General features: G+C 41.7%; 1 protein-coding gene across 1 annotated transcript in view; it reads left to right on the forward strand.

The window, feature by feature from the left end:
• Window positions 1–25008, forward strand: part of EPB41L4B (erythrocyte membrane protein band 4.1 like 4B) — a 263118-nt gene that overhangs the window by 98000 nt on the left and 140110 nt on the right. The window contains 4 exon segments of the mRNA XM_065399132.1: window positions 12895–12937; window positions 15289–15367; window positions 20471–20515; window positions 24406–24458. Of these exon segments, the coding sequence (XP_065255204.1) occupies window positions 12895–12937; window positions 15289–15367; window positions 20471–20515; window positions 24406–24458 (220 nt within the window).

Consider the following 25008-nt stretch of genomic DNA (forward strand, 5'->3'; position numbering starts at 1 on the left):
ATGAGTGAGGAGCTGGGCTCCTGTCGGTCGCGATCCGATGCTCCGAGGCTTTGCAGGACTAAACCCAGAGTTCCATGGCAAAACACCCCAGCTTTATAGTTGTAAATTCCTATTTGAGTCCATGCATTTTGCAATGTCATCCTGTAATCATTAGTCCTTAAGTGGTGTTATCATTTGATGGTTATTGTCCGGCTTCCCGTCGTTATCTCCTATTTGTTGTCTCACCTTTGGGGGTGCCTGCCTCACCTCTGAGATCGTCAATGCTGCGAACATCTTTAGCATCAGATACAATGGATATTTTCTGATTGTTTCCTGGTCTTTCCAAGTCTCTCACTTCTTCTTGACCATTTGGACATTTGTGATGGCTTTCACACCTTATCTTTTCCTGATGCATGCATTCCTCATTCACACAAACAATCTCTTATAGAAACCTTCAAAGGTATACAGACAGCAGTATTGTATATTTAGCAGAATACATTGTAAATCAAGCCTTGCTAAATCTTATAACTAAAACAATTCACATTGGGGCTTCAGGCCCTCAACATTCCTCTAATCTCCTTAACATAGACACAATACAAGATTCTGTCTTTTACTTACTAAAACCTTAAAGCAAAGAAATGTATATTTAACTAGAGTGCCTAATTTGTAATACATATAGGAAACCATAGTAGACATTATAACTCATCCTAAAACAAAAGGGTGACCATAATCACTCATAAGGATTGTTCTGGTCTGTCATTTCTTTCTGCTATTCAAAAAGGGTGGCTGACAGGATGAAATCAAATCATACATTAATTCTCAAAGTACATTATAAAATCCAGCTCCTACACTCTTCGGGGATACATTTTGGGGGGTTTGCTGGTAGTCCATTGGCAACTAGTTGATTATATAGTGCTAACTCTGCTCCTTGTCTACAGCCACTAAATGAGTCACTTTCTCATTATAAGAAAGCTAAAAATGTTAAATATTTTCCTAACTTAATTTTTCCATGTGATCAATAGCAGCAGTTGCCAGAAGGATGTTAGTCTCTATTAAAAAGTGGCCAGCACTATGAAAAGATTTGAGAATTCCTGTACTAAGGGGAATATAGATGTTGACTTCCAGTAGCTTTTGGCAGTTGACTGAATCAAAAATAATGGTCAATTTACCAGTCAAATATTGTCAAATAATGTAAAAAATGATAAAATTTGCTAAACCATTAATTCATTGGAACAGTAAGTAACAAAAAAGAGTAAGGCCTTGTCAACACTACCGCTTAAGTCGAGATAAGTTACATCGCTCGGGGGTGTGAAAAAACCACCCCCCAAGCGACGTAACTTACCTCAACTTAAAGCAGTGTCTACACCACACTGTGTCCTCATTGAGGTGGAGTAATTATGCTGGTGGAAGAGCACTCTCACGTCAACATAATATATCTTCACCAGATGCGCTAAATCGACACCACTGCATTGATAGTAATAAAGACAAGCCCTAAGTCTCCATGCTCTCCAAAAGGCTTAACCTTAGATAGATACTTATACCTAATTACAAAAAACTAATTATTTAACTGAGTTATTTTAACTCAGAAAAATGCAAAACACAGTTAAACGAAATTCTAAAAACTGAAAGAATGGAGCCATGATGCAATCAAAAAGATAAGCTGCCACTTCCATCAGGGCATTCTTGCTGGAATTTTTGACAATAATTGACTGGTCAAATATAGGCAGTCAGTTGACTTGTCAATTGACATTATTTGACTGGTCAATTGTTTGCCAATCACATTTACCAAACCCAGGTACTTAAACGCATGGAAACGAAAACTTAAGGACATCATAAATCTTGTATTGTCCATATAAACAAATACATAATTCTTATCAAATACAAAGAAATGAATATTTTATCACTACACAGCAACATTGGCAACATGTCTAAGATGAAGCGAGGAAGGCTATTTTTCCATCCTTAGCTGTTGAGAAGAGGTGATGTGTGGTCATATTATGCTAGTTCATTCTTTCATGTAGGATGAAGAATAAATGATAGTGAAAATGTTAAGAGAAACTCCAGTGCTGATGGATTTTTAATAGACTATTTTACAGCATTCAAATATAAGCAATATTGTTCAGTGAAATGGGCAAATCTGACATATCACCTTCAGGCACAATGATGATACTTTTACTGAAACTGCACAGATATTCTTCCCTTACTATCTTACTTATTTTTCCCTACAACATCCTAGCATTTCATTGCAAAAAGGGAAAACCCAGTCCCTTAACTTTCTCTTAGTAAAGCTTCCTGTCTTAAAATATTTGGTCCACAGACATTAGAGCCATGTGTAACATAATGATGGTAAAGCTCATAACTTCTCTCTTTCCACTGCAGTTCTTCCACTGGATGTTGACAGGAAGTTAGCCAGGTGGAGTGGAATTGTTTATTTTGTACTTTGAAAGGTCTGGATTCTGCCCTAAATTCATTCAGTTACCTCTTATCATATTGTAATCCCTTAGCTAAAATAATTAAAACATGAATGGGGCCTGTCATTTTTCTTTGCACTAGCACTTGCTGTTAGAGAATCCTCTGCTATTATAGGTCACCACTCTCAGGCCTGGTCTACACTACGAGTTTAGGTCGACTTTAGCCGCGTTAAATCGAATTAAGCCTGGACACGTTCACATGACGAAGCCCTTTCTTTCGACTTAAAGGGCCCTTTAAACCGGTTTCTTTACTCCACCTCCGACGAGGGGATTAGCGATAAAATCGGCCTTAGGGGGTCGGAATTGGGTTAGTGTGGACGGAATTCGACGTTATTGGCCTCCGGGAGCTATCCCACAGTGCTTCATTGTGACCGCTCTGGACAGCACTCTCAACTCAGATGCACTGGCCAGGTAGACAGGAAAAGCCCCGCGAATGTTTGAATTTCATTTCCTGTTTGCTGAGCGTGGAGAGCACAGGTGACCACGCAGAGCTCATCAGCACAGGTAACAGTGATGGAGTCCCAGGATCGCAAAAGAGCTCCAGCATGGACAGAACGGGAGGTACGGGATCTGCTCGCCATATGGGGAGATGAATCAGTGCTGGCTGAACTCCGAAGCAGTAAACGAAATGGCAAAATATTAGAAAAGGTCTCCAAGGCCATGAAGGACAGAGGCCATAACAGGGACGCACAGCAGTGCCGCGTGAAAATTAAGGAGCTAAGGCAAGCCTACCACAAAGCCAGAGAAGCAAACGGAAGGTCCGGGGCTGAGCCGCAAACATGCCGCTTCTACGCGGAGCTGCATGCCATTCTAGGGGGTGCAGCCACCACTACCCCAACCGTGGGCTATGAGTCCCTCACTGGAGAAACACACAGGGAAGCGGGTTCGGGGTACGAGGAAGATGAGGATGAAGATAATGTAAATAGCTCACAGCAGCAAGGAAGCGGAGAAACCGGTTTCCCCAATAGCCAGGATATGTTTATCACCCTGGACCTGGAACCAGTAACCCCCGAACTCACCCAAGACCCTGTGGGCACACAGGGGACCTCTGGTGAGTGTACCTTTGTAAATATTACACATGGTTTAAAAGCAAGCGTGTTTAATGATTAATGATTAATTTGCCCTGGCAATCGCGGCCAGTACAGCTACTGGAAAAGTCTGTTAACGTGTATGGGGATGGAGCGGAAATCCTCCAGGGACATCTCCAGAAAGCTCTCCTTCATGTACTCCCAAAGCCTTTGCAAAAGGTTTCTGGGGAGGGCTGCCTTATCCCGTCCGCCATGGTAGGACACTTTACCACGCCAGGCCAGTAGCACGTAGTCTGGAATCATTGCATAACAAAGCATGGCAGCGTATGGTCCCGGTGTTTGCTGGCATGCAGACAACATCCATTCCTTATCGCTCTTTGTTATCCTCAGGAGAGTGATATCATTCACGGTCACCTGGTTGAAATGGGGCAATTTTATTAAGGGGACATTCAGAGGTGCCCCTTCCTGCTCTGCTGAACAGAAATATTCCCCGCTGTTAGCCACGCGGTGGGGGGAGGGGTGAAGTGATCATCCCAGAGAATTGGGTGTGTGGGGGAGGGGAATTAGTTGGGTTTGTGCTGCACGTTAACCTGAAACCGCAGCCCCTCCTTTTACATTGCAAACCCATTTTAAATGGCCAACCCAACGGGTGCTTGGTATGGTTAATGAGAGCAGTACTGTTTGAAACCATCCCCACATGTTAAGAAGGTTAAAAAAGCCAAAAGACTGTGTCTTACCATGGCTGCCTGCAAGCTGAAATCTGTAGCCTGGCACTGCGTGAGTGATCTCTCACACCAAACCGGCAGGCCCTCAATATAAGAGGAAAAATGCGACCTTGTAACGAAAGCACATGTGCTGTGTGATGTGAACAGCAAAATTTAACGTGAAAGAGTGTACCCATTGTTCTCTAAAATGTATCTTTTTTAACCACCTCTCCCTTCTCCTCCACCAGCTGCAAATCTTTCTCCTTCACAGAGGCTAGTGAATATTCGAAAGCGGAAGCGAAGGACGCGTGATGAAATGTTTACAGAACTACAGACTGCCTCCCACGCTGACAGAGCACAGCAGAATGCGTGGAGGCAGTCAATCACTGATTATAGAAAAGCCCAATATGAGCGAGAGGAGAGGTGGCGTGCTGAATCGTGGGCTGAAGATGAGAGGTGGCGTCAGCTTGCACACAGAAGGCAAGAGTCGATGCTCCGGCTGCTGGAGCATCAAACTGATATGCTCCAGCGTATGGTTGAGCTGCAGGAAAGGCAGCAGGAGCACAGACCGCCGCTACAGCCCCTGTGTAACCAACAGCCCTCCTCCTCAAGTCTCATTGCCTCCTCACCCAGACGCCCAAGAACATGGTGGGGGGGCCTCCGGCCACCCAGTCACTCCACCCCAGATGATTTCTCGAGCAATAAGTGTTAAAGTTTTAAAGTTTTAAACTGCAGTGTGTCCTTTTCCTTCCCTCCTCCCCCACCCATCCCGGGCTACCTTTGCAATTATCCCCCTAGTTGTGTGATGAATTAATAAAGAATGCATGAATGTGAAGTAACAATGACTTTATTGCCTCTGCAAGTGGTGCTTGAAGGGGGGAGGGTAGGGGAGGGTGGGGTGGTTGGTTTACAGGGAAGTAGAGTTAACCGGGTGGGTGGGGGGGGCGGAGATTTCATCAAGGAGAAACAAACAGAAGTTTCACACCGTAGCCTGGCCAGTCACAAAACTCGTTTTCAAAGCTTCTTTGATGCGCACCGCGCCATGCTGTGCTCCTCTAACCGCCCTGGTGTCTGGCTGCGCGTAATCAGCGGCCAGGCGATTTGCCTCAACCTCCCACCCCGCCATAAATGTTTCCCCCTTACTCTCACAGATATTGTGGAGCGCACAGCAAGCAGCAATAACAATGGGGATATTCTTTTTGCTAAGGTCTGAGCGAGTCAATAAGCTGCTCCAGCGCGCTTTTAAATGTCCAAATGCACATTCTACCACCATTCGGCACTTGCTCAGCCTGTAGTTGAACAGGTCCTGACTCCTGTCCAGGCTGCCTGTGTACGGCTTCATGAGCCATGGCATTAAGGGGTAGGCTGGGTCCCCAAGGATCACGATAGGCATTTCAACATCCCCAACGGTTATTTTCTGGTCCGGGAAGAAAGTCCCTTCCTCCAGCTTTCGAAACAGAACAGAGTGCCTGAAGACGCGAGCATCATGTACCCTTCCCGGCCAGCCCACGTTGATGTTGGTGAAACGTCCCTTGTGATCCACCAGGGCTTGCAGCAGCATTGAGAAGTACCCCTTGCGGTTTATGTACTCGGTGGCTTGGTGCTCCGGTGCCAAGATAGGGATATGGGTTCCGTCTATCGCCCCACCACAGTTTGGGAATCCCATTGCAGCAAAGCCATCCACTATGGCCTGCACGTTTCCCAGAGTCACTACCCTTGATATCACCAGGTCTCTCATTGCCCTGGCAACTTGGATCACAGCAGCCCCCACAGTAGATTTGCCCACTCCAAATTGATTCCCGACTGACCGGTAGCTGTCTGGCGTTGCAAGCTTCCACAGGGCTATCGCCACTCGCTTAACTGTGAGGGCTGCTCTCATCCTGGTATTCTGGCGCTTCAGGGCAGGGGAAAGCAAGTCACAAAGTTCCATGAAAGTGCCCTTACGCATGCGAAAGTTTTGCAGCCACTGGGAATTGTCCCACACCCGCAGCACGATGCGGTCCCACCAGTCTGTGCTTGTTTCCCGGGCCCAGAATCGGCGTTCCACGGCATCAACCTGCCCCAGGAACACCATGATTTCCACATTGCTGGGGCCTGTGCCTTGTGAGAGGTCTAGGTCCATGTCCATTTCCTCATCACTCTCGTTGCCGCGCTGCAATCGCCGCCTCCTCGCCTGGTCCTGGTTTTGCTTTGGTATGTCCTGGCTCTGCATATACTCCAGGACAATGCACGTGGTGTTCATAGTGCTCATAATTGACGCGGTGATCTGAGCGGGCTCCATGATCCCAGTGCTAGCTATGGCGTCTGGTCTGAAAAAAGGCGCGAAACTAGTATCTGATGGACCAGGGGAAGGAGGGAGGGAAGGAGGGGCGAGTGACGACATGGCGTACAGGTACAGGGAATTAAAATCAAGAAAGGTGGCTTTGCATCAGGGACAAACACAAACAACTGTCACACAGAATGCCCCCCCCCCCCCAGAGATTTAACTCAAAAGCCTGGGTTTAGCAGACCGTTGATTTGACGGAGGGAGGGGGGAAGGAAATGAATACAGAACAAATCTATTTTTTACATCTTAAGACGACGGTGCAGCATGACTGATAGCCCTCAGCATTTTCTGGGTGCTTGGCAGCAAATACTGGGCACTTGGCAGTTAGCCTTCAGGCCTATTGCACGATCTGCTGCTCAGGGAAGACTCCGCTAACGTGCGATGAGCCAACAGGGCGCGTGGCAGAAAATGGCATACTACGACTGATAACCATCATCATCAAGACAGTTCCATAGGACTGAGCATGTCTGCCCAGGTGCCCATGATTGACAGCCACTGCTGTACGACGAGGACGGTTACCAGTCGTAATAAACCATCTACTGCCAAAAGGCAAAAGGCAAAAGGCAAGGGGGCTGGTGCAATGCAGCCCCACGGCTGCCAGCCCCACGGCTGCCGGCACCCAGATCGCCAATGAAGGCTACCAGTCATGCTGCACCGTCTACCGCCAAAAGGCAGTTAGCTGCTGCTGCTGTGTAGCAATGCAGTCCCACGTCTGCCGGCACCCAGATGACATATGGTGACGGTGAGCTGAGCTGAGCGGGCTCCATGCTTGCCGTGGTATGTTGTCTGCACAGGTAACCCAGGTAAAAAGGCGCGAATCTATTGTCTGCCGTTGCTCTGACGGAGGGGGAGGGGCCTGACGACATGTACCCAGAACCCCCCGCGACACTGTTTTGCATCATTCGGGCATTGGAATCTCAACCCAGAATACCAATGGGCGGCGGAGACTGCGGGAACTGTGGGATAGCTACCCATAGTGCAATGCTCCGGAAGTCGACGCTAGCCTCGGTACTGTGGACGCGGTCCGCCGACTAGAGCACTTAGAGCATTTTATGTGGGGACACACACAATCGGCTGTATACAACCGATTTCTATAAAACCGGCTTCTATTAATTCGATCTAATTTCGTAGTGTAGACATACCCTCAGTTCAAACTTGCCTTCTATGCAGAAGTTTTAGTGCTCTGTATTTCAAACCTCACTTTGTCTATTACACATCTTCTCATTTCTCCAAATTTTTAAAACTTTTTGGATAGAAAATTATTGCAACCCAGTCCAGATCTTAGTTGCTAATTTTAGTGTTCTAACACATGTTGCAGACTTATAAAATAAATATGGATAAGTCAACCTGTCCTGTGTAGAGTGGAGCATTAGCATACTCATTATGTGAAACATCCACATATAATTTGTGGGTGTGTAAACACTGGTGATTTACAGTTGGGTTAAAACTTTCTCAAAACAGGTATGTCTTGTATTTGAGCCCAAGACTCTGTTCTGATCTAATCTTACCTTTCTGACAAGTAGCATCTAATATCTTTTATCTGGGTCTCTGCAGCTGCGTCATCCATATGGAACATAGCTGTCTTGGTGAGGTCATAGAATATGATGTGTACCATTAGGAAAACAGATTCTAATCTATGTAAGTTCTTGGGAGTGCAGTCCATCACTCACTTATATATTTGTAAAGTCCCTATAACAATGTTGCCCCAATGCTGTTCAGACCCTAATTATTATTAAAGGTGACCTTCAGAAGAGAAGAAAATGGGTTTGTGCTCTTATTTCTTTTTTAAAACTTTATACTGTATAAAGAAGGCATGACAGTGTTTTTCATTGGATATTTTTTGCCTTGAAAAATGATTTTGGTATTTTCCCTGCTTGTGTTTTTACTTTAGAAATTCAGGTCTTGTCTATATTGGAAGATGGTGCGGATAACTGAAGAACTGGTGGGATTATGATACCAGAGATACCACTCAAGCAAAACCTTATTGAGAGGGAAAGTGATATTGGTTCAGACTGTTGATTTAAAGCTCTTTACTTTTTGTTCATGTTAACACTTAACAAACCTTAGGAAGAAAATGTATTTGACAGCACTTCAGTGCCCCCCAGCAGTTAAAGGCTGAGAGAGTTTGTAGATGGTATCTTCTGAGACTTCCAATAAGTCTTCCAGCAAAACCAGACTTGCCATTCAGGACATTCTGAAGGTTGAAAACAAGCAGGGACAAAACATTTTTCAGGCCTTCTTTATGCATAATAAAGCAGCAAAACAAGTAACAAAAAAGGGTCAAACCCAATTTTTTTCCTTTGCAGGTCACCTTTGAGGGCTTTGTAGCTCAAGACCAGGACTTTGAATTCTTTTATGAAGCAAATGGGGAGCCAATGGAGTTTTCAAAGCACAGGTGTGTGGTGTATTTGTCAGCCTATATTGCTTAAGAGGCATGCTGGTGCAGTTGTACCAACTTCAGTCTTCAGTTGGCAGTTGCAGTCATCCTCAGTGTGTTCCAGTAGGTACAGTTTATTGGCTGTATCTTGACATAAATGCATCTCTTATCTTATATGGCTGTTCTATTTTGGGAAAATATTGGCTGTTACCATTATTGAGGAATTACTCACAGTACTTTTCTTCAAGGAGATAGAAAGTGATTAAATTAACAGGGAAGTAACTGGAAATTGTCCTAATTCTTCTTTGCACCAGTTTTTCGAAACAAAGAGGACAAAAATAGAAATCATTTGGGATAAATCTAACATTCTGTTATTAAATGAATATGTCCTTCAAACAATATCTAGCCAGTTTTCTCTCCAATGGAAATGATCTGGTATAATAAGGATTTCATTTCTGCAATGACCTTGGGAAGAATATTGCTATTAATTCCAACCAGGTCCTTAAAAACTAAGAACACTGGGCCTGATTCACCATTGTTACACTAGTATAAAAACCAAGTGTAATTCCATTGAAAACATTCTCAGTTGGTGATGTCCATTAATTTGCTCCAGTTTTACACCAGTGTAATGCAGTGGTGAATCAGGCCTACCATGGTTACTGCCATATTACACACACCTTGATGAAGACTAATAAAAGACATCAAGACAGTGATGATGTCTCAGATAACTGTCAAAATGCAGGTAGCCATTTTTCTTTGCCTTCAACATTCTAAATATAAAAATCGTTATAGAACTTCCCATCGAAAAATAAATTTCAAAACTGAATTATGATTAATCTTCCTTACCTTTCAAGGGCACTGATAACTTGCTCAGAGTCCAAATTGGAGTAGGGGAATGTAGTGTGGTAGGAAAAGAGCACTACCTAATTTCTACTCTTGTATCATCCTCAAAGGGCCCCTTCTAAGCAGTGGCTCCTTGATGCACTTGGACCCTCACAACTTGAAGACCATTAGCCTGAGCTCCAGCTTTTAAAAGGAGGCAGACCCTCTGCAGAAGTTATCAAAAAGAGTTCTTGTGGAGTCCCCCAACTCCAGGCAGCTTCATACTAAGACTTCTGGTATTCACCCTTTTGTGTTCACATTCTGAGTTGGGATAGTGATTATGGGTTCCAGTCAATAGCTTGTAACATAGCCAAGTAATTTTTGGTTCTTGGCAAGGATGCCGTGAAGTCTTCACTTCCGTTTCCATTTCCATTCCTCTGGCTGTATGTCAATAATAAGAGCTTCTGATTTTTTGCTTAGAGGCTAGGGCCTGCGTTCCATGGGCATATGAAATTCTGGCTTCTAAGCTGGTGTGCTCCCAGCATTTATGGCAGCAGATACCAATGTTGTTTTTTCTTGACACACTTTCAGTGCTCCTGGCCACCTCAGCCATCCAGACAACTGCAGCTTATAGGGAGGAGTAGGGTGATAAGGGCTATTACTTGGGTTCAGAGGGCCTGTAAGAAGACTAACACCATTATGGAGAAACATCCAGACACTGACTATGGCAGACTTTAGCCCAGTTTTTGCGAAAGCAATCCAAAACAGCTGGGCTTAAGTTGATAGCAGTTCATGAATCTACAAGGGCTAAAATTGCCCCCTATTTTGGAAAGCACTGAATAATGGTATAATGGACCCCTCGTGCATCTGAGTTTGCTTCTCAAAGGAGTGAGTGTAAAATGATGTCCAGTGCTTGCTGTTTGTTGTCCCCTGGAGAATCCTACATTTATGACTGTATTGTATATGTAGAAGGAATGAACGGTTACAAATGTACATTAGCTGTTTAGGCTAGAACCTCATGTAATGGCCTATTTTGCTACTTACTAGATTCTTAAACGTTTCTTAAAAATTGCTCATTTTTGTAAAATTATGTATAGATATGACAGATGAATTGGTAATTTGCAGTGTTATGGATGTTTAGCATAATACCACGTGCAGACATTCTAAAACGTGTTAATCATTTACAATACACACAATGAAGGTAATTCAAAAAAGAGTACTGAAGCTTTCTCAGTACATTTGAAAGGTGAATAAAAAAGTGAAAAAATTGATTTTTTTTTTACTTTTTAGTTTAGAAATCAAACACTGAAGAGTAGTATTCCATGTTAGGGTATATGTAACACTAAATTGTCTTCTTAAATTTTTCTAAAGGCTTAGGTGTACACTTTTTTAGTCCAGATGAACTCCAAACAGTCATAGAACTGAACTTGTATATTAGAAATCCTTAAGAAAATGGAATTGTATGTACATATTTAACTTGAAATGACAATACTGATAAATGTGGACAGTGCTCCTATAAATATAGCTGGGGATATGTTTTGCAGACTAATGTGTTCATTGAAGTAAAATGTTCCTCTTCTCTAGAAGCAAAAAAATTCAAAAAGTTCTAATTGCATAATTTCAATCAAAAGAACAAAGCTTGAATAATTTTGTTTCTTCTCAGAAACTTGAAATGATTACTAGCTGATTTCTTGTGAATCTATATTTGCTGGATGAGAGATAAATAATTGATGATGTGTATATTAATTTACAGCTATGTAATATATTTGTATAAACATTATCATAACATTTTATTTTCACTATGGTGGTAATTCTCAAATTTGTAAGGAGGTGGCTTCCTTGGTAATTTCTCCCAAGGGAGTCCAGGCAAGCTCTGGGCAACTAAAAGCACATTCGGAATAATTGTTCTATTTCTTTTTTATTCTGCAGGGAATTTATTTGCTATTTGGGTTATGGGTTGGCAAACTTTTAAAATACACTTTTTACAACTAGCTGTTTCATAAATTTTGCTTTTAGTTAAAGCATCCATAGTAAAACTGTGGTTTTGCTATTTTATTAATTATTTTCACATGCATTTAGCAAAAGCAGAGGAGAATCTGTTGAATACCAAGTATTCACTCTGATTCTGCTTTTACTTAATATAGAGTGGAAATGCCCAACAAGAAAAGCAAGCAAAAGGAATAGGCTTCTTTTTCTGAATATTTCTGCTCCAAACTTACTGGTCCTATTAATTTATTAGATCTGTTTTTAAATAAACAGCAAAAAATGGGAAGAAAATTCCTCTTATGGTAAGGTGGCCTTTATGTAATTTAGTGAGGAGACTATCATGACAAATTATAATAATTTAATATTTATATTTTGGTAACACACCAAGATGCCTCATTTGATGATTCATGCTGGGCACTATACAGGCACAGTATGAAACTTAGGACTAGTCTGTACTGGAAAAGGTTTGCCAGTAAAGCAGACCTTCCTAGTGTAGACAGAGCTTATATTGGCTCAAGTGCTCATACCGGTTCCCTGAACAAAATAAGCTATACCAGCAAAGGCACTTTTTTGCCAGTATAACTGTTTCCATAAAGGCTTTTTCCGGTATAAAATGTTTTTAAAAATAATAATAATAATAATCACATTCCTAACTGACATTGCTATACCAGCAAAAGTTTTAAGGGTGGACCAGGCCTTAGACTCTGAGCTTGAGAGAACCACAGTGTGGGTGGAAGAATACAGAGAAGCGGAGGGAGCCTTGTGGGAGCTCCACTGAGTGAGATTGGACCAGACAATCGGCTGCCTTCAGAAGGTTATGAGTAATGGTTAAAGCATTGGGCCCAGAGTTTGAGGAAAACCTTCATTCCCTACACCCCGCTGGAATTGTATGTTTGTTTTTACAGCCTTTCACTGCTGGTTGGGTTGTGCCTCACAAGGAGGAAGCTCCCATGGGTGTGTTTAACTTTTAAAGTCCAGTTTTCACTGATAAGATAGGCACCTGAGGGGAGGGGGGGCGTTGTGTTCAAATAAACATTTTCTAGTGAAAACAACTATAAAAGATTGCCAAATATATATGGATGTCTTTGCTTTTCAGAGTAGAGACCCCTTCCTTTAAATTAATTTGTGCTCTATTAGACAGTAAAATACCAGTAAAATCTTGAAAATGAATTACTTTTAAACACAGGTTTTCTTTTTTTAGCACTGGCTGGACCATTCTAAACCAATTAAGAAGCAAATAAAAAGTAAGTAACGTGAGTCCACAAGTTTCTTTTATTCCTCCCCTAAGAATTCAGTTTAGAGTATTCGTGAACATGATTGTGAGTCTCCAAATGTTTCTGTAATATAGTGAATATTTCTCAGACAATGGATCCAAGTTAATGGTTGGCTGGCTGGCTAAACTTTTTTTTTTGTATAAAAGCAAGGGTCACAATGAGTAATGGACGAATCTTCAACTCTCTTCTTTAAATATGATTTTTATTTACCACTTTTGTGGATGCCAAAAGTCCCTTCCTCTTTTCTATGGGAAAATCCCTGCCTGGAGTTACTTTGTCATAAACCAGGGCTGGGGGGGGGGGGAAGAGCAAGCATCAGCTTAGGTTGCTGCTAATAGATTCAGCAGCCAAATATCAGCTTAGAAAAGCTTATGTGATTTCTCCTAGGTGCCTGTTAATAGTAGTTGGAGGTGTGGGGGAGAGTAGGAGGAAGCACTCCCCTTTCTTGTAACCCCTAAATTAGATTAAATTAGAAATTGGCCTGGAAAAGAAGGAACGGTGGCAGGAGGGACCTGAGGGTTGGCAGTTCCTGTTGGAAGCTGCAGAAGTCCTTTGAGTTTCATGTCCAGGTAGCCTCTGCTGCCTCCCCTTGCATCTTTACTGGTGTACTTTCACCTGGTTCAATGTACATAGTTCCTGGATATGTTTGCGTTCCTGTGAGCTGGACTCATGTCATTGATGGCAAGTGGATGCCAAGAGAGGAGGTCCTGAGACCATTACTGACAGGGATTGTTAACTCTTGCCTTTGGGAGAGGGTAAAGATGCCAACCACCCTTAAACTATGATTCAACCCTGGCTCAATAAACTGTCCCTTGAAACATCTGTGTTCATCTGATTTCTCCAACTTCATGGATCCCTACTAATCTGGAGTCAGGCCTGGGTATGATATGGAGACAGCAATAGTATCCTGGGGCAATAAATGTCTGCTAGCAATGGATATAGGCCAGGTGTCCATGTTGATTTTATGAGATCTAACAGTTACCGTAGGTATGGCTGATCACAAGATGCTACTGACCAGTTTGCAACATCTGGAAGGAGTCGACACAGGTTTTTCTTCAGTGCTCTCTGTTCTTTCCATTCTCAGGGGTCTCAGAGTATTGGAGCTGCTCACCCACTTCTAGTGGCCCTTTCATGCAAGGACTGCAGGACACTATGCTTTCACTCTTACCACTTCTTGTGTGTATGAGGCTAATAGGGTAGATTGTGAAGAAATGTAGGGTCCATTGCCATTGATAGCTCTGGTGCTTCACTTGACCTCGCCTTTTCATGACATCTCAACCTGCTTCTCTCTACTTGGATACATGATCAGCAAGTGCTTATTCTCTGATATGCCAAGGAAAAGGCAAAATGATCCTAGAGGGAAGAATCAAATATTTTCTACACCAAAGGCATTTTTAACAGATTTAGTGCCATTGCTTTCACAGGGTCTGGCCCAGTTAGGGGATTGTATGAGAACAAGCTGGCTCAGACCCATACTAGAGAAGGCAGAAACAACTTGATGGGGGTTGTAATAGCTCCATCTCGCAGCACAATGTCTTTTCCTTGCCAAAGTGGTTTGCATTTTTGGAGAAGTTTGGGTCCTCGATTGTCTTTGGACAGTGGTGCACGTGGCTTTATTTTTCTACCACCAGCAGCGGCTAGTGTTAAGAGTCAGTGCCCTGAGGAGGTAGATCTCACCAGTAAACTTTGTCACCTACGGTTTTGACTTCTGAAACACCTCTTCTTGGGGTTACCCTTGAAGACAACTTTAAAGCTTCAACTAGTGCAGCTTTTGGCTGCCCATCTGCCTAGTAGATCAATAGGCCTTCAGAAACTACAGCAGTGATTGTCATCAGATAAGCACCTAGATAGAGAGGTGGTGGATTCTCCATTTCTTAATGTCTTCAAACAAAGACTGGATGCCTTTCTGGAAGATATACTTTAGCCAGACGTGCACCATGATAGCCCAAAACAGCAAAGACGTATTTGCTGAACCTTTTTAGCTGGAGAACTAAGGTGGGGAGGTTACTCTCTCATGTCCATCAGAGCTTGAATTTTTCCAACATTCCCAGGACAGTACAAGGCACATCTTTTTGGACAAACATTTGCTTGACAAATGAGCCATGGCTTAATTACTTATTATATTGGCTGTGGTAGCACACTAAAATGCCCACAACAGGCACATAGTTATTTCTTGTTGTAAGTACTTTTAATTTAAGACCTAGTCAAATGTTACTGTGATAAGGACACTTTAAAATATAATTATTTTGTGTTAAATTTTTCTTGCTCTATGGGATCACCAAACCTGTGTAAACTTCTGCTTTGAATCTTTGTGCATACAGTTGGACCTCCGTACACTTTGCATTTTCGAATTAAATATTACTCATCAGAACCGAACAACCTTCACGAGGAGTTTACAAGGTAGGAAATAATTGTGATTGCTAAACTGATGTCTAACAATGGGGTGTATAAGGTATTTGGGGATTAAACTGTGGGGGAGGGAGGAATTTGGGTTATATGTGCTTCCTTGGTAGAATAGGCATCATGTTCGATCTTCTAGTTGGTGTTTTATGACAGTCTACGGACCATACCCTCCTTTCCGTTTTTTGCCCAGACCTGCTGTTTTGGCCTCTCAGGTGCTTTTGGATGTAGGGGCAGATGGACCAGAGCAGTGGTATTTCCCTCCAACTCTCCATGTGTTTTAGGCTTTGTGACTTTGGAAAGGGAGCCATGACTGGGTAGGTAGGAGCTGAACCTGGAGAAGGAGGACTCTCTGCAGCAGTATTGCCTGTCAAACCCATGGTGGGTGGGGGGATGGAGGGAGGTTTCCAATGTATAATATCGACAGCTGGGCTCTGTGCTTTTCTCTGCTGTGAAATGTAGAGGTGATCAAATAAAAGTCAAATGGATCAAAGAAAGACCCAAAAGCAGCAGAATTTTGGGAGGATTGGGAGCAATGCAAACAGCTCAATCTTCTCTACCCCCTCTTCCTCCTTGCCCCCCCCCCATTGTTCACAGTCTCCCTAAGCTAATGGAAGCTGTTTGGTGACCATTCATCCTGTAGGGACTTCTGTCATTGTGTTGAGGCTGTGGATGACCTCTGGTCTTCGAGAACATTCCGTACTTGTTAAGTGAGGAGCCCTCCATAATTCAGAAGAAATTCTGTATTATGAAAGCAGCGGAGGAGAGGGAAATTGCCTATTTTTGCACTTCCCATTCCTCCCAACTCTTCTGGTCACTTGGTCAAGCCAAATTGTGTCTCTAATTATTTTGTACCCCTTCCTGCTATTGTTTTTCTGTTTCTGACAATTTGGAGCTTCTTGGTGTTTTTTTTTTTCTTTGCTCTGCATTGCTAATTGGGCCAAGCTGTTTCCGCCATGCTCTTTAAAGATTATATTGATCATTTTATAGTGCTTATAGGAAACTTTTAGTCCGCAGACCTCTGTTTACTATTTCCTTATCTGCTGCAGTGATTAAGTACTACTTTGACTGCTGTGTGACAAGAAGATTAAAGAGCTAATTGTAATTGCCCACTTATTTACTATGAAACTTCCATAGAAGCCTTAATATACATTATCAATTACTGCATAGCAATAAACTGATAAAAGGACACACTTTTTCATACAGTCCATAATTAACCTATGGAACTCACTGCCACTGATATAATTGAGTTCAAGAGGTCAGTAGGATTCCTAAAAGGATTAGACATCTGCATGTATAATGAGAAGATTCATAGTTACATTATGTAGGATGATATATAAAAAACATTTTAGAATAGATATACACCCTCATACTTCAGGGTTTAAACTGGTGTTAAATTTCCCCAATGGGCAGGTTATTCCATTGTCTATCACAGGATTTCTTTTACGTTCCTCAGCAGCATCTGATGCCAGTCATTTTCAGAGAAAGGGCACTGGACTAAATGGATCTTTGATGTGATCTAGTAAGGCAGTTCCTATAAAGGGCTATAAACTTTATAACTTTATAGTTTGGACTATAAGCTTCTGGAGCTATATAATCCAATCACTGCTAAAAAGGAAAATTGCAGAGGAATCTTAAAAATACTTTAATTGCTAATTCTACTTAGAAAAATATTGGTTTAATTTTCTACATTTTGTTTTTAAGTGCCTTAATTATAATATAATAGTTATCAGCCAGGAAACTTGCATCGTAACAGAGTTTATGAATGAAAACAAATACAGAAGCAATTTGAACACAGCCTTCACATTGTTTATATGCAAGTTATTTTTCTTTTAAACAGCAAAAGAAGGGCATTTTGAAAATGGAATTGCCTTTGTCATTCTAATTTTTTTTAACGAACCTCCACTCTGGCTAGGTTGTATTTCCCAACATTCTGTAGAGTTAGGTAAGAGACCAGGACAGCAGGTGCAAATTCAGTGCAAGGGAAGGGGGGAAGATTTATAGTGGTAACAAAATGAGCTAATTGAAGAAGAAATTACACTAGATCTTTGTCCTGTATAAAGATATTTTTAACAGATGCAGATGCCTTTTGAGGCTGTAAAAATAATATGGACACAGTTAATACTTTTATGGGGAAGTGATGACATTTCTTAAAATTTAATGCACCAAGGAAGGCATCTGCTGGCATTTTTGTCTACAGGGCTTCATTAGTTTTAGTCGGAATAACAATGGGTTGTTTCTTTTGAAGAATGTATTTTGCTGCTTGAAGTGGGATACCAGAAATTGAGGTGCAATAGTAGGGTTGCACAGAAAAAGGAAATAACAGTGAGTCAGGTATGGAGAGAGTTGCAGTATTCCTCAGGGCAGCAAAGTGGTGGTATTGCTTGGATTATTCCCCCCAAATTTACCAGCATTCATGTTATTTTGAAATCCTGGAGCAAATAGTAGGGACAGATTTTCTAAGCCCAGATTTCTGGGGTGGTGCACAATTAATTTTACATATACAAATACTGACACGTAAGTGGCAACCCAGATATCAGCTGTGTATGTAAGTTAGGCATGTGTAAAAACCTGACCCCTACTCTTTTCCCATGAGCTTTTCTACTGCATAGGGCACAGGAAAGCTTCCTAAACATGCCTTTGGTTCCTGTTCCCCTGTCTATTTTGAACTGATTCAGTCTTCTAAATATTGAAAGGTCAGCTCACAATTTCCCAAACACATGAATGTGAAAAATTAGTTTGTTCGTCACAAGGTTCTGGTGACTCACAGTGCCTGATCCTTCCTATTCTGTTCCCAACATGTCTTTCAATTGCAGTAGAGAAATTAATAGAGACGTTTGCTACGCTCTTCTTTTTGAAGACTGGAGACATGCATCATGCTGCTTTGAGCCCAGATGTCTTACTCATTTCATTCACCTCTTAACTCGCCCCTCAGCGGGTGTGGGGGTAGGAGAGGCTGGGCAGCCCCAACCCTTGCCATCCTCTAACCTCAAAGAGGGACACCCTGCTCCAGAAGACCCAAGGCAGGAGCCACTTTGGCTTGGTCTACACTACCACTTATGTCGGTATAACTTATTTCACTTGGGGGTGTGAATAAGCCACCCCCTGAGTGACGTAAGTTACGCTGACCTAAGTGCTCGTGTAGACAGTGCTATGTCAGTGGGATAGCATCTCCTTCCGACTTAACTACCACCTCTCATGGAGGTGGATTTATTATACCGATGGGAGAGCTCTCTCCCGTCAGTATAGAGCATCTACACCAGATGCGCTACTAGCCCTTAGTGTGAGATTGCTGGGGGGGAGGAGGGGGCAGGAAAGGCCAGGTGAGATGCCCCAGGCAGCAAGGTGGTTGTGATTTTTCCCAACCCACAAACCTTTGTTTTAATAAAAATAAAACAAACGAATCCTCAGGCTTAGGAAAGAGTGACATGTGGATAGGGCATTATTCTGGGAGACCCAGATTCAGTTACCTGCTCCACCATAGACTCCCTGTGTGGCCTTGGGCAGTCACTTGATCTCTCTGTGCCTCCACATCCCCATCTACAAAATGAGGATCTCTGAGTTAGGGCATTTATTTACAATTAAAGATTGTGAGGCATGTAGGGTATGTCTACACTGCAATGTAAGTCCAGATTTAGTGGGACTTGAGTCAACTGACCTGTGTTAGGGAGCTCTGGACTTGAGCGTCTACATTGTATTTTAACCCTACGTTAAGAACTTTCTAACTCATGCTTGAACCTAGGGCTCTGGTGTCCATACTGCAGTGTGCAGACCCGAGTCAGTTACCAAATCCCAGAGAACCTAGCACCCGCCCTCCTCCCCCTGATATATGGCCGCTTTAGCCCTAGGACCATGTTGCACTGTGGAAAAACTTCACTGCCCACCCTACACATTACCAGGAAGCAGCTCGCTTTGCAAAAGGCTTGATCGGTTCACTCTCCATTGCAAACCCAGGAGGCTCTCTGATAGTGCGTGTGCAGATCGGTGATCAGAAGAGAATGGGTGAATGCTAAATTGAACATCTGCCAAAAGAGGATGGGGCTTCCATTTTCAATAGAGTGGATTGCGGATTGTTGGGATAGAGAGGAGTAGGGAAATTGTCTGATGGAATTGTGGGATACTCCCAGCTGACTCCAGGGAACAGAGATAACCTGTGCCTGCTGATGGGGTGTTGGCGGGAGGACAAAGTGAAGGCAGCCTGCTTCAGCAGTGATACTGAGCATGTTCAGTCTATGTGGTGAGCATGCTCAGTACAAGCCAAGCAGCAAATCTGGGGGGGCATGTGACACCCCTCCCCCCGCGTGCCTCACCTCTGCCTGAGAACCAAATTAAGCAGGGCTGTGGCTACACTGCAAAGCAAAGGGGTTTGGACCCTGGGTCCCAGCTTGACTCAAGCTTGGATCCTCCAGCCCTGCAGGGTCCTGCGATTCTGGGTTCGAGCCCTGGGTTAGCGCAATTGCAGTGTAGACACAAAGGGAGTTATCCCTGAGCTCGGGCTCAAGCACAGCTTGCATTGTAGTGTAGACATACCCCTAGACACTACAGCAATGAGTGCCATGTAAGTACCAAAGATAAAAACTAAATAGGTAGGCCTATCTCCACTCTTCATGGAATCTTTGTTCTTCTCTCATTCAAAGCTCTTTTAATTTTTAAAATAAAGCCATAATTGCCTTTAGACTTCATAGCTCATTTAGGCTGCAATTCAGGACAGCACTTAAGTATGGGCTTATGTCCCATTGGCTTCAGTAGAATTAAGGCTCCATGCTCAAAGTTGAATACATGCTTTCAGTGCGGTCTTAAATAAGGATGGGTTCCTGAAATGCTGCTTTACGACTTCATCCTGCAATATGTTGAGCAGTCCTGCAAGGTGTAAAATGTTCTGAACTCCCACTGACTTCAATGAGAGTTAAGGGTACTTAGCATCCCACAGGTGTGTGCAGTGCTCTTTATAATTGATCCCGAAGGCTCATATAACTTACAAAATCAGTTTATGGAAATGTCTTGACTAAGAGCGTACTCTTGACAAAGGGATAAGAGCTGAAAAGATGACTCTGTATGCATTTGATTGTTTGCTTATATTTATTTATTTAATGTATTTGTTAGGTACCTGTTTGTATTACAGCTCCGACAAGACATTCTTTCGGGAAAGTAAGTACATTTTTGTTCCTGTAACCTTGCTTAAAGTGTAAGTAAAAGAGCACCACTTTAAGGGTTAAAAGTATTACTTTAAGCCCATAAGCTCTTGCTGATCCTTTCTGTTATTCAAAGATGTGTATAAGGAATTGTAAATTGCATTTACTGATCCAGTGTTCTCTTGTACGTTTTTTCTTTTTCCATTAGAATACAGAAATGTATACACATACATTAATCATAATCAAATTAATAAAATCTAGTGGAATAAGAACTTTTTCATTTGGTCAGAAGGTAGTAGAAACATATCTATGCATACAATATTATGCAGAACTTTCTGTGTCATAGCTTTAACAATTCCATTATCCTTAATGGCTATTTGCATGTTACAGACTTAATTGTAAGTGAGCATTATGCTGCAATTAGCCATTGTTAAATATTCAACAATAAAATACACTTGTACAACATGATTAAAATAAATAAACTTATATGGATCATACTAATCCTATGTATCCTGTTATCTTACATATATTTGAAATTGAAATGAGAAATAGTCAAAATACGACCCTGAAAAGAAACTGAGAAGCCCTGAGAGCTCTTAATTTGAACAATATATGGTGGTGAAACTGGACATTGTGTTCTGTATGGAGTGGAAGATTGGAGTGATCAGCAAGAAAGGCTACCTTATTGAGGTCAGAACATGTAGGGATAAAGTGAGAAAGGCCAAAAGCCATGTAGAGTTGGACCTTGCAAAGGGAATTAAAACAAATAGTAAAAGATTCTATAGCCATATAAATAAGAAGAAAACAAAGAAAGAAGAAGTGGGACCGCTAAACACTGAGGATGGAGTGGAGGTTAAGGATAATCTAGTCATGGCCCAATATCTAAACAAATACTTTGTCTCAGTCTTTAATGAGGAGCTTAGGGATAATGGTAGGATGACAAATGGGAACGAGGCTATGGAGGTAGATATTACCACATCCGAGGTAGAAGCCAAACTCGAACAACTTAATGGGACTAAATCGGGGGGCCCAGATAATCTTCATCCAAGAATATTAAAGGAACTGGCACATGAAATTGCAAGCCCATTAGCAAGAATTTTTAATGAATCTGTAAACTCAGGGGTTGTACCATATGACTGGAGAATCGCTAACATAGTTCCTATCTTTAAGAAAGGGAAAAATGTGATCTGGGCAACTACAGGCCTGTTAGTTTGACATCTGTAGTATGCAAGGTCTTGGAAAAAAATTTGAAAGAGAAAGTAGTTAAGGACATTGAGGTCAATGGTAATTGGGAGAAATTACAACATGGTTTTACAAAAGGTAGATCGTGCCAAACCAACCTGATCTCCTTCTTTGAGAAGGTAACAGATTTTTTAGACAAAGGAAAGGCAGTGGATCTAATTTACCTTGATTTCAGTAAGGTATTTGATACGGTTCCACATGGGGAATTATTAGCTAAATTGGAAAAGATGGGGATCAATATGAAAATTGAAAGGTGGATGAGGAACTGGTTAAAGGGGAGACTACAATGAGTCGTACTGAAAGGTGAACTGTCAGTCTGGAGGGAGGTTACTAGTGGAGTTCCTCAGGGATTGGTTTTGGGACCAATCTTATTTAATCTTTTTATTTCTAACCTTGGCAGAAAAAGTGGGAATGTGCTAATAAAGTTTGCGGATGACACAAAGCTGGGAGGTATTGCCAATACAGAGAAGGACTGGGATATCATACAGGAAGATCTGGATGACCTTGTAACTGGAGTAATAGTAATAGGATGAAATTTAATAGTGAAAAGTGCAAGGTCATGCATTTAGGGATTAATAACAAGAATTATTGTTATAAGCTGGGGATGCATCAGTTGGAAGTAACCGAGGAGGAGAAGGACCTCGGAGTATTGGTTGATTACAGTATGATTGAGCCGCCAATGTGATATGGCCGTGAAAAAAGTTAATGCGGTCTTGGGATGCATCAGGCGAGGTATTTCCAGTAGAGATAAGGAGGTGTTAGTACCGTTATACAAGGCACTGGTGAGACTCATCAGGAATACTGTGTGCAGTTCTGGTCTCCCATGTTTAAGAAGGATGAATTCAAACTGGAACAGGTACAGAGAAGGGCTACTAGGATGATCCGAGGAATGGAGAACCTGTCTTATGAAAGGAGACTCAAAGAGTTTGGCTTGTTTAGCCTAACCAAAAGAAGGCTGAGGGGAGATACGATTGCTCTCTACAAATATATCAGAGGAATAAATACCAGGGAGGGAGAGGAATTATTTAAGCTCAGTACCAATGTGGACACAAGAACAAATGGATATAAACTGGCCATCAGGAAGTTTAGACTTGAAATTAGACAAAGGTTTCTAACCATCAGAGGAGTGAAGTTCTGGAACAGCCTTCCAAGCGGAGTAGTGGGGGCAAAAGACATATCTGGCTTCAAGCCTAAGCTTGATAAATTTATGGAGGGGGTGGTATAATGGGCTAGCCTAATTTTGGCAATTAATTGGTCTTTGACTATTAGCAGTAAATGTGCCCAATGGCTTGTGATGGGATGTTAGAGGGGTGGGATCTGAGTTACTACAGAAAATTCTTTCCTGGGTGTCTGGCTGGTGAGTCTTGCCCACACACTCAGGGTTTAGCTGATCGCCATATTTGGGGTCAGGAAGGAATTTTCCTCCAGGGCAGATTGGCAGAGGCCCTGGGGTTTTTTTGCCTTCCTCTGCAGCGTGGGGCACGGGTCACTTGCTGGAAGATTCTCTGCAGCTTGAAGTCTTTAAACCATGATTTGAGGACTTCAATGGCTCAGACACAGGTTTGATACAGGAGTGGATGGGTGAGATTCTGTAGCCTGCGTTGTTCAGGAGGTCAGACTAGATGATCATAATGGTCCCTTCTGACCTTAAAGTCATAGAAGAGCAAGAAAAAGATTTGGTTAATAAATAGCTAAACTACAGTAAATATTGTATTTTTTGTTTTTTTAGGACATTAGAAGGTTTCAATCTGAACCAGAAGTTTATTATTTATTACACAATAGAACAAGTGGCACATACAAATGGGGAAATGATTATACTCTGTGTGTAATTAGGGCAAAGAATGTCTTGATCTGTATGATTATTTAAAATGTAATGTGAGCTTGCCATTCTTGTCAGTATGACAGATGCAAGGGAGTGGAAAAGACACTCAATAATAGTGTCAACACTTCTTATTTAAGACACTTAAAAAATGTTTTTTGCAGCCTCACTCTTTTTGACAAATGTAATTGTGCATTTGTGAGGTAGATATATATATTTATTTATTTTAAAAGTTATAAAGAAAAATTATTTAATCTTAGACTGGGGTGTTTCCTAGAATCCATTCTAGGAATACTACCTATTTTCTTCTTCTGGATTAATGTTTTCAGTGTTAGTTTAAACATGATTTATAGTTGAGAATATCATGTTTTCAGTATTAATGAGAAATTACTAAACTAAGAAATTATTAGTTTAATTACTAACTTGTAACTAAACTTAATTAAATGGAAATATTAGTATTTGAATTATCTAAATACCGTGCAATTTAACTGATACTTTGGAGTCAATATTTTATTTTCAGTTAGACTGTTGGAGAACTCTTTTAGATTCTTCTGGAGAAAGGGCTTATATAAAGTATAATTTAAGAAATGTGCATATTTTTATTGCACCTTTAAGACTAACAGAAGTATTGGAGCATAAGCTTTCGTGGGTGAATGCCCACTTCATCAGACGCATTGTCTTGCGTCTGATGAAGTGGGCATTCACCCACGAAAGCTTATGCTCCAATACTTCTGTTAGTCTTAAAGGTGCCACAGGACCCTCTGTTGCTTTTTACAGATTCAGACTAACACGGCTACCCCTCTGATACTTGACATATTTTTATTGTTTGTTTCATCTCTTTAAAGACTGAAATGTCCGTATGATACTGCTGTGGAACTAGCAGCTCTATGTCTTCAAGGTATGTGACTATTTAGAAGTAATTTGCATAACCTTTTATTTTAAAAAGTTGACCAACAATTTCTTCACATATTTTTCCCTTTTGTCATGAATAGGCACTAATTGACAGTACATTTGTTTAAGTGGCAGCTATTTTTATTGTGGTTAGTCATTAGTATCATAAATTTGCTGAGTTTTAGAATCTCTGACTCACAATCAGACATTTGTGAAACTTTTGTAATGAAACTCAGTTCAAGTTCATTGTTTTGAAATTATGTGCCATGGCTTGACTGAGCATAGGCCTAATATTGGGCATGGTCCAAAGTCCACTCAGGTCAAAAAGAGTCTTTCCATTAAATATAATGGGCTTTGGATCCTTCAAATTGAGTGTTTTGGGACCAATTAGTGGTTTTGGATTAGATTGACTATGAAATTTTGGGTTCAATTCAACCTAGGATTAGGAACAAAATTCAGGGAAGACAAGACCAGGCAAAAGTAGTAATAATAACAATAACATCATTTCCCATGAAATTGTGATCCATATTGCACAGTTTTGTTCATACTGTGAACGT

Source organism: Emys orbicularis, chromosome 2, assembly GCF_028017835.1.
Source record: "Emys orbicularis isolate rEmyOrb1 chromosome 2, rEmyOrb1.hap1, whole genome shotgun sequence".
Taxonomy (NCBI): Eukaryota; Metazoa; Chordata; order Testudines; family Emydidae; genus Emys; species Emys orbicularis.